The 15,869-nt window shown below is 24.7% G+C and overlaps 1 protein-coding gene across 2 annotated transcripts; it reads left to right on the top strand.

Moving 5' to 3' along the window:
• Positions 1-9,868: 9,868 nt before the first annotated feature.
• Positions 9,869-14,164, top strand: LOC112591220 (ras-related protein Rab-7a). 2 transcript variants are annotated; one of them, XM_025334971.1, is made up of 4 exons: positions 9,869-10,349; positions 10,481-10,733; positions 13,492-13,710; positions 13,775-14,005. In XM_025334971.1, exons 2-4 carry the CDS (start codon positions 10,554-10,556, stop codon positions 14,003-14,005), a joined length of 630 nt encoding a protein of 209 aa, XP_025190756.1. In that variant the 5' UTR covers positions 9,869-10,349; positions 10,481-10,553. The 2 variants fall into 2 exon arrangements, with proteins under 2 accessions (XP_025190756.1, XP_025190757.1); XM_025334972.1 differs by lacking the exon at positions 9,869-10,349 and having other exon boundaries at positions 10,554-10,733; positions 13,775-14,164.
• The last annotated feature ends 1,705 nt before the right edge of the window (positions 14,165-15,869 follow it).

The raw sequence follows: 15,869 nt of genomic DNA, 5'->3' as shown, positions 1-15,869 counted from the left end.
ATGAATTTTATCATACACAACAACATTTTTAAAATATTTAGATTAGTTTTAAAACTAAAAACATTATCTATTTATTCTACAAACATATTCACTCTATTTTACAATAAAATAACAATAACTCAATAATATCATATGATATAAATATTTATTATTAAAAAAATTAAATACTCTATTAATATAATAAATTAATTTTTTTCCGAAAAAATTAAATCAATATATCATAATATAATATTAAATATGAATAGAAAAATAAATTACTATAACTAATATTATATCATGAAATATACTCAACTGGTATACATTATTAGTTAGTGATAAAGGTTGACAGACCATCATCTCCGCTTATAATATCATTTTCAAATACGATGATAAATCATTGAATTCAAATTTAATACATCGATCCATTACTGACTATTGTGACCCATATGACACCTTATGTACATTAGAGCGGTATACTCACTTGCCAACCTTTTTTTTTTTTTTTTGTATTGTTTATTCCAAATATTTTTAAAATGATTTTACACAAGTCTCCCATATATCTACGTCGTGATATTATGTAGTTTGACGTAGGTAGATATATACCCGTGTTTATAAATTAATTTGTATTTTGTATTATTAATTATTATTAAACAGAAGTTTTATAGAATACAAGCTGAAAATGACAATCGTAATTAGCCAAAAGCCAATGGACTTAATTTATTATTGTATATAATTTGTTATTTTATAATATTAATAATATGTTTATGTATTATACATAATACTATTAATTGTAAATACAAATATTTGACTATTAATTAATTACTAGTCTTTGTAGTTTGAAGTACCTACATTATTGAAAACTGTGATTGATTAATTGTTTATATGTTATAAAATACGATGATAATGGCCATAATAATTAGTTTATAACAGTAAATCAAAAATTAACTATGTTAATTAACTTGGTTTCATTTCAGTGAACAGCATCGTAGAGTAGAGCAAAATCAATCTTTCGGAATAAAAATTAATTTGAAAATAGTGATTTTGGGTGATACTTTCGTGAAAAAAATCATCTTTTTTGAATGGTAAATGTTATTCAAATACTTATCTTCATAATTATACAACCAAGAAAATTGTAGTTAATGAGTAATGACACTATCATATAATTTTAGGTATTTAAAATTTTTTATTAAGTTTTTGTTTTATAATAATTAATACGTCATCTAATTTACAATATAATTATTATTATTTATATTCATTTATAACTGCATTGCCGCGTTTACTCTTAAAATATTTTATTACCAGCTTATAATTTTTAGTTATCTAAATTTACTTAAATATTATAGTAATATTTATACCAAATAACAGATATCATTAACTTACATAATATAAAATAAAGAAATTAAACAGAATTTTTTCAAGATACTTATTAGTTATTATATATAAAATATTTCTACAAAACAATTTTTACTGTAAAAATGTGAATATTTTGTCATAAAATATATTATTTATTCAAAGTTCATTTATTTTAAATACAGTGAATTATTTATGAGAAGCTCTGTCAATATTGATTGCTGTAATTTTTAAATCATTTAAACCTAATATATCGAATATCAATCATTATGTAGGTACTAATGTACTATTCCTAACAGCTACGTACTTTTAAATAACTTAGAAAGTGATGGATAAAGGTTTATGCAGTGGCGAATCTATGATTTTTTTATGGTGAGTGCTATATTGTTAATAATATTTCTATAAGTACTTATTATGTACAATTTGGGGGGGGGAGGATTAATGATTTAGTACTTAAACTGCGAGGAAACCCAGTCTTGCATTGTGCATGTATTTTGAATTTATTGCATAATTAAGCAGTATAAAAATTATAAACAATTAAACACATATTATTTTTTAATTATTAGATACCTAAATAACAATACAATGAAATATAATATAATTTTTTGTTCTGGTAGCTCGTACTAATAATTCGCCACTCGGCTAATTATTTGTAATTTTTAATAAAAATATGTGGAACGGTAACATAAACGATAACGTAATAAGAGAAATATAATTATAATATTATGGATGTGTATCATAAATTTACAATCTATTGATATAATCATTATTTATATTTACCTTCAGTTTTGGGACATGCTTGGACTACAATCACTGCGATTTTGCAGTATACCATATTATCGAAGTTCTCATTGCTGTAGCGCATTACCGTACAATGTCATATCATTAGAATTTTTTGACTTATTCAATTATTGACAAGATGACTTCCTTACCGAGATCTCATTTCCTTATCAAAATTGTTGTTCATCTGTAGTTATCGGTAACAAATTCAACTTAAATAAAATAATGTTAATATGAGCTGTTATTTCGTTATTTATTTATTATTAAAATAAAATAATAAATAATAATTTAATAACAAAACCTATTTTTAGTTTTACGATGATAATGAAAAAATATGCTTCTTAATTATTAGTTATTACATGTAATATATGTTCTAAAGAGGACATAAATATAATGACTTCATTAAAAAAAGATAAACCTTTAATATTACCCATCTACTTTTTAAGTGAGTTGTTGCTACCTAATACCTATGTTTATGTATATGTCAAATGCCAATTCTTATGATTTTACAAATGACCAATTATTATTTAATAATGATTCAGGTTGATCAAAAATGGGTTAAATTATGGAGCAGGAATAATGACATTTTATCATACTTGATGACATCAGCAAAAGATTCAACACATGTTAAAGAAGCATTCATCAATGCAATAGCAAAACACAAATTTGATTACAATCAAAAAACCTATTTACCTACATTTATGAAACTGCAGACATTCAGAAAGAACAAAATTCTCATTTGTTTTGTTGCAGATTTTTTTCATATACCTACTTATTAATTTGTTTGAACTTTAATAGGTCATAAGTATAATTAAATAGTGAGTACCTATAAATAAACTATAACGATTTATATTATAATTATTTTATAATAAAATATTTGTTAATATTATATTATTAGCCACTAAGTAATATTCGAATCTAACTTAACCTATACTACTCATGTAAGCAGTGTTGAATCCATATATACTTCAGGGGCGGGCATTCGCACCCTTGATAAATACTACTTTCAAAAAAGTGTACCTATTTATTAAATTCACAAACGCACAATGCTCGTTACGATTACCGCACCTAATGTAGAAATTGTAAATTGTAATAACTAATAATAAGTTTAAATCATAATACTAAAATGTATGACCATTCACCAATGAAAAAAAGTAAGCCCCTATAGAAATTGTCTGGATTCAACACTACATGTAAGTATGCGATTATTATTTACACTCATGAGAAATTATGTCATATTATGTAGGCATGTGACCAGGTATTTTGTTTTGTTTAGAATTAATTAAAAAATAAAGAATTTATTTATTTTACAATAATTTGTTTTATAATTGGATTATAAGTAAAATACGTACAATATCAAACTAAATATCCTATATTCTATTTATTTATTTTTATATTTTTATAAGTTTTCATTGCCCACTAAACATTAAAACTTTATATTGTGTAAATATTGCTACCCCTATGTTTTGATCCCATATTCATACCATTCGCTTGTATAATATGTGTATTATTTCATTTAGTAAATTTAATGGGCGGAAACTCTTTGAATACATGATTAAATAATAACTAATAAGTACAATTGACAATGAGGACCACTAAATAATGATTAAGTTAACTATATAGAATATAAAGTAAACTTACTGAAACTTAGATATAGAATATTTAAAAAATAAGAATAATTAAAACAATAAAAAGAATAATGATATATATATACATCATTATTTTGTGTATTAATAGTTCTTCTTAATATAAGCATAACATTAAATATATATTTATATTATACCCACGGTTATAGACTATAGGATATAGGTAATATTAGTCAGTTACCTATAAATTACAATTATACTATCAAACAAAATATCACATGAAGAAATTAATCAATGACTAAATTTCAACTAGTTTTCTATGTTTATACATCCGCAAACGATATAAAATAAATTTCCTTGTCAAATACGACAAAATGATTACATATTTTACAATATTATACTATAATTAAGTAACAATTTTGTAATTGCAGCTGCTAGCCTGTCTGCTTGTAGAAATATTTATACCAAGTACTAAGGTAATAAATAGGTATCTACTATCTATATGCACTGTGTATCTATTGTCTGCAGTATAACTTAAAGATTATAGGTATTATGGATAATATTTTTATATCAATAGTTTTAGATAGGTACATTCTATATAGTGCTAAACACTATATACTTTACAATATACATTACATATATATAAACAGACACACAATAATCACACTACTAAGTACTATTAATAATAGTATTATGTATAACTAATAAATTAAATAAATTGTTTATCTATAACAGCGATACAAATATGAAATGATACAATAAAATAAGTTATTAGAAAAAAATGAATTGCTATAACAACAATAATATAATATAGCTAAATGCCTAAACTAAATTTATCATAATCATTAAGATTATGAAAGTAGATCAATTTATTTAGAGGACATTTAAAGCTTAAATATTCATAAATTATCAAGTATGTTTTTCAACATTATACAATATTTATTTTTTTATTTTTTTTTTAATAAGAAAGACAATTTACAATCTGTACACAATAATTTACAATATTTTAAAGTAGGTAATCTGTTGATATTTATTGGTTATTAGTTATAACTGATAACATTAAAAATAAAAAATAAATAAACTATGTACCTATACGTATAATGATAGAAAAATAAATATAATCGCCTATAGGTACTATAAAAATGGACAACTTAAAATTATATTTTCCACTGTATTTGTTTTTAGATGACACGCAATAAATAATTAAAATCATACAACATTCAATTACGAATTTAGAAAGTGTGGAACTTATACTAATTCCGATATTTCATAAAAACATTACAATGAAATTATCTACAAGAATTTAGGGACAGTGGAATAGTTGCCCACTGTTTCATTTAATTGTTTAATTCATTAATTGTATAAATTTATTATTGTTGATATTATTTACACCATTAAAAAATTGTTAATGAATTTATATTTTTCTCTATAAAAGAAAAATATTTGTGTAAGTTATAAGTATAACATTTAAATTATCAGTATCCAGTTAAATTAGATGATATGAAGCAAAGTGTATGATAAATGAAATAACAAAAATAATAACCGACTAAACCAATAATAGTGTTTATATGAACTTACAACCTACGACTACACAATATAAAGTCAAATATTCAAATACATATATAATTTACCTAAAATTCAGAAGTAAGTAAATTGTTATTGTGTACCTGATTTATTTTACATGAATATCGATATGTTAATATAATTTTATTACAACACAATTATTATACAATAGTTAATACTAGTACTAAATATATATATTATCAAGTGTTGGATATTGTTTATATATACATGATTATATAATTTTATAAATGTATTATATACCGATATATAGTCGTAAATCTTAAAAACTTGAAATAAATGGAAGTCCATTGTGAAACCCTAATTATTACTCAAAGTAAAAACTTTAGATAATTAAACATTCTATTTTCCAAACTCACAAAGATAAAGATGATTATTATTCATTGACATTTTCACAACCGTTCAACTAATTATCTAATCGGCGTCTGCGTATAAGCTAAGGAAAACGACACATCCATACATCAGTGATATATCTATCATTAAAAATACCGTTATGGCTAGAAAATAGACTTTGATAATAATTAATAATTCATTACGAGATAACGAGAGAACCATTTGAAAACTGTGTTGAAAATTTTGAAATCGACGTTGTTGTCGTTTCTAGAATAATGGTATACTTAAATGTTTAACGACTACAGTATAATTGCAGACTCCGTTCAATGACGTCCAGGGACATGGGTACGGTACACTGTAATTTTAATCTATTATGAAACATAATTCGACCAATTTAATTATTAAAAAATTCTTAAAAATAGTATTTTAATAATATAATGGAAACCTATACCTATAGCTAGCTTCGCTTATGCGTAAGTGACAACTGTCAAGTGCATATTATTAACTTTAATTATTTCAGATTCAGAGCGCACAACAACGAATGTATTCATTTTTATGTATTTTTTTTTTTTTGTATATACAAGAAATTTGTAAAATCTCAAAAATGTTCAAATTATTATGTAGGTATTTATCTAATTAAAAATTTATGAAAAAGTTTTTTATCTAAAATTGAATAAATGATTTTCTATAAATTGTTCTACTCATAAAATTAAAAACATTATTTGTATAGATACTTAATATTTTTACACATTTTACTATACCTACTCATTGACAAAATATGTTAATACATGTACATTAACTATAATTTGTATAATATTACCTATATTTATACCAATAACACCCATTCACACTGTTTTACACTAAAGTGGAATCGACTCAAAAATTAAAAATAAGTAGGTAATTCAATAATACAATATTTATAAATGTAATATTTTCGGCAAAAATGTAATCAACCTATATCATAATAATCTAATAGTACCTATTAATAGTAAAATAAATTATTTTAAAAACAATAACAAAAAACTTATTAAGAAATATACTTAGTGACATATAAGCTGACATGTTGGCTCCGTTCAGAACTATTTTTCGTGTACAAAATACAACAGGATAGGTTCCATTTTCCTCCTAAAACAAGATACCGTTTTCCTCTACGGTCCATTTTCCTCCACTAAGAAAAAAGGTTGGTTTCCATTTTCCTCCACATTATTTTCGACTAAAATTATGTCTATTTTCTTCCAATATTTTAGCCAGTGTTGTTGTATTATGTTCCGTATTATAAAGATAGAGTAAGGCTAGGATCATATTTTGCGCTTATATTGGTCGATATAATTACATTCTAGTATCGACTATCTATTGATTGTTCATATTATGTGTAGTTTTCTTTTCCTTAAACAGGTATTCATTTATTGCTGAAGTGTCCAATAATTATAAAAAATATAATATTATAGTCAATAAATTTTTATTTTGCTATATATAAATTATTTATATGAACTATTTTATTTTTTTATTTGTATATAACATAATTAGTACCTGACAAAAAAAAACAAAATATTATAATCAATTTCATTTTTTTTTTTTTACTATACCTATTTTATTTATTATTTATTGGAGGAAAATGGACCGTGGAGGAAAACGGTATCTGGTTTTTGGAGGAAAATGGCTACGGCCAATACAACGACGTATCATTGAATCATTTAATTCTAAATTTAACATAAAAGTAAAGCATTCGATACCTATACTATAGCAGAATGGTATCTACTTGTTAATTGTTTTTAGTTTTTGTTTACCATATTTCTATTAATGATAAAAGCAATAATGTTTTTAATTAGTGATAATTATTTAAATAAACAAAAAAAAAAAATTACTTATTTTCCCGAACTAACACTAAATTTATGCGTAAGAGATAGGGCTTCCTATAAAAATCTATAGGAGTCGTAACAATAAGCTATGAATATCTTCCTAATCACAAGGAAACTATTGATATAACTTTAAATGAAAACAGTTCAGTAGTTTTTGAGTATAAACTATACAGAGAATAAAGAAAAATTCATTATTTTTGTAGATATTTAATAATATATTATGCATAGTATAAAAAAAAATAATGAAAATGAAATATTAAATAAATTAGTCATTAAATTGGCTTAGATATTGTATTCATTATTCTTTTTAAATGTATGATTAAGCAGGTAAGTATGTACTAAAAAAATAACTGATAACCTCGTATAATAGGTACCTTCAAATATTCTTTATCAAATTACATATAACATCGTTTCTTTATTATAAAATTGAAATTATATAATGTTCCTATTCAAATTGTATTTTTTATCTATTAATTTTCTTTAAAAAAGACTAAACATAAATAATAAGTATATATCAACAGACAACCATCAAATTATTTCTTGAATATTTAATAATTATATTCAATAGGTACATCTAACATCAAGATTAGGTAATTTTCATGATTTTGTGTTTAGTTGATCAGCTATTTATTATATTCTAAATATTTATATATGTATATATTTTAAATGTCTACATACTTATAATAAGTTCATTAAATTTCTTATCTTCTTGTTTTTACTTATTAAATTTAATAATTATATGATACTAGTTTTATTACTACAGTTTTTATTCTTATCCAAAAAATATTTTTCGTCTTTTAAACTCAAATAATTCGATAAACAAATTTCCTATGTATACGTTTTTAAATATTGCTTATAAAATAGCAATAATATACACCTATAGTCTTTATTAGCAATATTAGCATTAATATTTATTCAAATTTAATACCTACCTATTTAAGTAACTGTAATAACCAGCTATATCACTATAACTCGTTAATTTTAAGTGACAGAGCGAATAAACATAATCTATGTTATATAGGTAACTTGCTAAATTATTAAAAGAGAATTTAATTTTTTCATAATTTTATAATTTTAGATAGGTGACAATTTACAATCTGCTTTGCTTTTACTTTTTAATATGGACCAAGATACACAAACTGTATTTTACTGCTTATCATTATAGTGGAGCTCATAGCAGAAAATATTTGAATTTGGAATTTTATACTAAATATTAATTTCATTAATGATATTATGTATAAACATTAATATTATGCATGTAGATGCTAGAATAAGATATTTAAAATATCTTTATTCTATACACATAAATTAATTAATTGTTTATTCTCCTAAAATTTCCCAGAAATATTTTTTAGATTTAATCATTAATCTGTGTTATTGACTTAAGGTAATACTGCGGGTCAGTCATAAAAAAACAAACTGTTAAAAATTAAAAAGGTAACAAATATTAAGTTATATTGTAGGTGTGGCCAGTGAGCTTCTTCCTTTTCAAGCTTTCATGTTATTGTTATTATTTTATTTATAAAAATTGCTTATTGTGTTACGTCACCACAGATTGTAATATTCTATATCCATATCTATCAATAATAAAAAAAAAATGAAACCATAGTGGAACATGGTGTATTTATTACATTAATGGCTAAATATATTTTTTAATAGGTAGGTAGGTACACCGTATATCTGTATAACAATAATGTATAGCTAGATATCTAGCAAAAATGTATAATACACATTTATTATTAATAAATAATAATATAATAAATTTGTGAAATTTAGGTCTGATTTTATAGGATTATAATACGTGTTAATATAAATCAATAAACAATATCTAATATAGTAATATCAATAAAACAAGAAAACACAATATTAAAATAGAATACCTACATTATGTATAAAATTAAGAGTTATGAACTTAATGACTTACATTTTCGTAGATTCTAATCTCTCCTAATCCTCTACACCTATTTAAATTTTAGACCTATGGTGATTTGTCTGACAATACTGATAATTTTTTTTTTTTCATTCTTTAATAAAACATATTATTATTAAATTTGTATTTATATTATTTCATGTGTTAGTCAAATTATTAACTAATAATAAATTGTATACTACGCTAGTATACCTTGTTTAATACAGTAATATTACTAAAATACTTTGTCTATTATATAAGAGTATAAGACTATAGTATATAGAATTATTATAATACCCATTTTCCAAAATAGTATATAACTAATATATATATATATATAATCAATTATTTTAACAGCTGCTGCGTCGCTCGTTTTATACTTTCCCAGTGCGTGGTCAGACTGTCGTGGCGGCTGAACAGCTGCGTCGTGAAAAAATAATATACGTACGTCGGTGGCGGTGTGGCCTTCTCCGCCCCGTCGTTCATCATCACCATAACAGTGTGTTGGTAAAACACAATACACATTCACTACTCGCTAGTTCATTACTCATTATTACAGTAATACTGTCTTAACCACCATCCGTCGTTCTGTAAACTATTAACTATCTGCGTAAATAAAATTTTGTCTAGTTTAAAGTTGTGTACGTAATACGTAGGCATTACACCTTTGCCGTGTGGTCACTGGTCAGTGCTCACTGCTCACTGCTCGGTTCTCGTTGACGGAAATACCTAACACTACGCATAATAAATATTGTATTCCATAATCACAAAAGATTTTCTGTGTTGGTAAATAATTTAATACACACGCACATTGGAATATTACAACACAACAATTATTGCATCATATCGTAATCGTTATTATTGTTCGTATTAATTGTGACGCGGTCGATTGTTTTTATCTATATCTTTTGTGTTTCACCTACTTAAAAAAAAAAAAAGAAAACAATAAATTGTATTTCATTTTGGACGCAAGTAAGTGACAAATGTTTGTCGTCTCTCTGTTGCTTAGTTTTTACGCTTTTTACTCGTAATAAACGGGGAAATATCGTTGTACACGATCACGCGATAGTGTATTCCCGTGTGGTTGTGAAGTGTTGACGCAGTTTCGCAGGTCGTGTTGACGCGTGCAGTCAAGTACTACTATCGTAGTCGTTAATTGTCCCTGACCACGCAATCATGGCGACTAGGAAGAAGGTCCTGTTGAAAGTGATCATACTGGGCGATTCGAGCGTGGGCAAGACGTCGCTGATGAACCAATATGTCAACAAGAAGTTCACTAACCAATATAAGGCGACGATCGGCGCCGATTTTCTGACCAAAGAGGTGATGGTCGACGATCGAATCGTAACGATGCAGGTGAGTAAGCAAGCTCGATCCTAATCCTTTGTGCGCGTCGATCACCAAGGTCAACGGACATAGGATAGAATGTTAGATTGATTGCGACGTAGACAACTTTACCGCGGCTACGTCGTCATAGTCGTTGATAAGACGTAATATTATTTATACGTTTCGGCCACCGGCCACAATTATTGACAATTATATTTTTCATCTGTTTAAAACGCATTATAATCGACATCGATAAATGCATTTTGAAATATATATTATAAATTAATAGTTAATCTTAGATAAATGATAAATGATAGTAGATAATAACTTAACTTAAATGTTATTATGATTTATCATCTATGGTTTTTATGACCCACAGTTGTAATTAAAAAGACGCCACTCTAAAACCCAAGAATCGATTCTAGTAATTTAATTCCCCGATGATACGTCAGGCAACTAGCTCGTGTCAATAGCATTTTTGCTCGATAGATAATATATTATATTACATAACGTACTTATATCACAAATAAATCTGTATTGAATTCCATTTGGTTGATAATAGTAATAACTAATATTAGTACACTATTACTTACTAAATTATATTCTATGATATGCATACCTAGACTGAGATTTGTAAATTTTTATTTATTATGATGTATTCATGTCATAATTCCTCAATTATAGCTCCCCAAAATATAGAAAAATCAACAACAAAAATAATTAAATAGGTATTTTAATATTAAACTTTATTAATGATTTGTTATGATAATAACTTTTTATGATACTATTTTATTGTTATTGTAGTGATTAACCTTAATTATTAATATTATTATAATCACTTAGAAAAGTATGAAAATCTCCTAAAATTTCTATAAAAACTCTATTCAAATTTTAATACTTAATACTAAGCATACGTTATTTTTTGAAAATATTATATGGAGAGTGGAAATTTTGGTCTCTTTCAAAAAATGTAGGCTATTTACGATAAACATAACTATGATAAGTATTATGAATTTAAATTATTGGTAGGCTCCAAGTGAAATTTAAACATCTTTTTTCTAAATAAGCAAACAATTAGTTTTGGATTTAATCTGAGATTTTCATACTATAGGTCACTACGATCTTCACCCAATTTTTATTTTTTGATAGCTTCACTTAAATTAATTTTTGTAATTGCTGATAACAATATAGAACTTTTTATGTATGATGTAATAAATTATAATAGTAGTGTATTAAATAAACTTTTTAGTATCATTAAACTATTTAAATTATATTATTTTCTAAGCTATATCAAAAATGATTTCCTTAGGTTTTTATCTCGATACTTTAAAATCAGGACTTTTTTCTTACAATTACAAAATTATGCTAGGTGTAAACATAGGCGCAACTATGGGGGGGGGCTAAGTCCCCCCAGTTTAACAAATAGCCCTCTTAGTGTTTCTGTCATGTAACTAATATCCAATAATATAAAATAATAATGACATATTGAAAAATCTAATAAATTAATAAGCCGACGAATATAGAATAAATCGAATAACAATTGTTTGTATTTATTTTTTGATTATAAATAAATAATATAACATAACATTTCCAACGGAAGCAAACAAATTTGTTTAGGGCTATAGCCGCCTCTCCCAGAATTTTTATCTTAGTTGCGCCTATGGGTATAAATTAATTTTTGTTTCATGAGTAATTCGGTATAAATATAGTTAATAACTTGCAGTTTTTATAAACACAAAAATATTAGTATGATAAAATTGTTTACTTGATATACCCATTGGCAATAGATTGATTAATGTATAATAAGAATACTAAGAAGATATAAAAGTAACATTTCCCAGAGGAAATAAAACTAATTGACAAAATTATGATGTAATGATGCATATCAAATTAATTTACTATTGGATTAATATTTGTACATAAAACATTCATTATCATAAATTCCTGTACTTATGTATCAGCTTGTTATTTGCTACGTAATAAAGTTTAAGACAAAACCGTATTTTAATTTTATTTACATCTCTGGTTGATTTTTAAATTCCAATGTATAAATTAAATGTGTTGACAAATAATGATGATTTTTCAAGTATAAAACTCAAATTTTGCTTTTGAGACCTATAACTAAAATATTAAGTATCTTAGAAGTCGCCACTCGCATATGTTGTCTCTTTACAAATGGTAGATTTTCGTTTAATAAAACCAATTTTATGTGTTCAAATATTAGAGTAACCTATTATCAAACTTAAACATAAAAATGTTATCTGTGTTTCCCCGTTAGTTTTTTACGATAATTTTTTGATTTTTAAACAAGTTGTTAGCATGTAAAATTTTATTATTTAAAAATGCTCTTAACTCAACAATTAAAATACCGTAAAGAATTGACGGTAGAATACAGATAATAACAGTTATCACAGCAGATAACACAGTTAATTTTTAAGTTTCACAATAACTTATTTCATTTAGATATTTGAGTTCAACACATTAAATTGGTTATACTGAACGAAAATTGTCGATGTCATACGTCTTTAAAACAACACATGTGGCTTTAGCGTCCTGTTAAAACACATAATATATTTATTTATGTCTGTGATTGAGAGGACGTCAACCACACATATCTTCTCTGACTCGCAAAATCATAATATGCTAATTTTACGTTTAGAATTATTTTTCACTATACAGTAAATTATATATCAAATTTAAAAATATAAGAATATTATTTAGTCGTGAATTACAATTATTTAAAGTACACTATTCAATTATTACTATTATTCATTATGGTTTATTATAGATATGGGATACAGCTGGTCAAGAACGTTTTCAGTCATTAGGAGTGGCATTTTATCGTGGTGCTGATTGTTGTGTGTTGGTATTTGATGTAACATCGCCAGGATCTTTTAAATCTTTAGATGGATGGCGAGATGAGTTTCTAATACAAGCATCACCATCTGACCCAGATCATTTCCCTTTTGTGGTCCTAGGCAACAAAGTTGATTTAGATAATCAAGCTGTAAGTTTTTATTATTTTCATTATATTATTTTTACCTAAATTAACATATGGATCATTATGTTAGGTATCCACTAAAAGGGCTCAACAATGGTGCCAGAGCAAGAATGGTTTACCATACTTTGAAACATCTGCTAAAGAAGCAGTTAATGTTGAACAAGCTTTCAAAACGATAGCACGAAATGCATTAGCTCAAGAATCAGATGTAGAGTTGTATAATGAATTTCCAGATCAAATAAAATTAGATGGCGGTTCTTCAGACAACAGATCTTCAGGTAGTGATAATTGTGCTTGCTAATAATAGTAAATTATTACATTTCCTGGAACATTGCTGTCTATTATCAACATACTCCATGGCTGAGTTTCTAATAAGAGTCTCAATGTTTATCTTTATGATTATAATTATATTTATTTATATAAATTAATGAAAAAAGAACATAATATAAAACATGGAGATAGTCTATTATTTAATATTTGAATTTAAGTTATAAATATATATTTTATTATTTTTGTTTCTACTTATATGTATGGTCATATTATACTCTTAATATTATTTTTATAATTATTATTACTATTACTTTTCATTAATTTGTCAACAGAATGTTGAGTATTTTGTTGTACTTATAAAATATTAAAATATTTAGCTTATTTACAAATTAGAAGAAGACATACATCATTATGTTAATATGTATGCATATTTTCTGTATAGATATTGATACATATTCATATTCCTTCATTTAGTATACATTTTTACTTATGAAATAAACATTTTTAAAATTGTGAAAACATTTTTTTTCTATGTACCTATGTATAGAATTTAAATCTGAACAAAATCAATTTTCTTAACACCTAATAGTTAAATTGTATACATACTAAAAGCAATAGCTTAATATTATCTTATATTATCTTTAATTTTATTCCTGGTTTATCTTCATAACTTTTCTCCATTAGTCTTGTACTCTTGTTGTAATATTATACCAATGTTAGCAATAATTGTTCAAATTGTTTTTATTTGTATATAAAGTATGTTCTACTTGTTATTTTTATCTTTTAATGGAATATTAACAATTAATTAAACCCATTCTGAACAGTTATTGTAAAATAAAATAATAAATTAAATATTGTAAATATTGAGAGTTCAATACTCAAATATATGATATCTTAAAATATTTGCTAATTTTGCAATAACATTTTTTCAATTCACACAGTAAATATAATATTATTTTCTTAACTTATTACTTCTCTTAATTAATTTTCTATTAAAGAATTAAAATTTTATATGGCCCACAAGAGAACATACTTGGGTAATAGTAATATTAGTTGCTGCTATCAGTCTACATGCACAAAAAAAGTGCATTCTCTCGTGGACCAGAGTATAATAAAATATGAAATGTACTATGTTCATAGTTATGTATATTTTATTTTCAGAAATAGAAAGTTAATGAAAATCTTGTGTTAATTTGTATGATTTATGTAAGTCTGTTATCTGGTCTAGCTACATACCTAAGCACTGTCATATTATCTGTGATAAACAATTTATTAAATTACAGAATAGATGAAATTAAAGATTAAAATTATAAACATAGGTTTCATTTATTCTATACCGAAGCTATAACTACTTACCTGATATATAGTTTACAAATAATATTGCTTGCTACAATTATTTAAAATATTATTTTATTTATTTGTATAATAAACGGGTAAAGACCCTTTTGTGACCCTTTTATGTCGGTATATAAATTTTAAATATTCCATGTTTGATGGAAAAATGTTATTGTTCACATTTAAATTCAAATAAATATATTATAATAATATATTAAAAATTAAAATTGATATATTTATCATTATAAATACAGTAATGTGAAAACTTTTAAAATTCTTTTTATCATAATATCAAAACTTAATATGTATTAATTTCAAAATCTAGTAACCTTATCATAGAAGTGCTAAACAGAATGCGGAATATTCAAATATTGTATGATATTTTTAGTATTTATTGCCTTAAAATAATAACCAAACGGTTATTATTAGAATTATGGTTCTTGACAATAATGACGATTGACGCGGTATTTTACGATACGAAACTTTTTAATCATACTTAGTAGTAAACAGTATATGAACTACGGGCATTGGCCTTTATATTTTCAAATTCTTGATGTGTA

This window comes from Melanaphis sacchari, unplaced genomic scaffold (assembly GCF_002803265.2).
Source record: "Melanaphis sacchari strain LSU unplaced genomic scaffold, SCAv2.0 Contig12_pilon_pilon, whole genome shotgun sequence".
Classification (NCBI taxonomy): domain Eukaryota; kingdom Metazoa; phylum Arthropoda; class Insecta; order Hemiptera; family Aphididae; genus Melanaphis; species Melanaphis sacchari.
The sequence above is the reverse complement of the archived record's forward strand: the minus strand, read 5'-3'. Positions and strand labels throughout refer to the sequence as shown.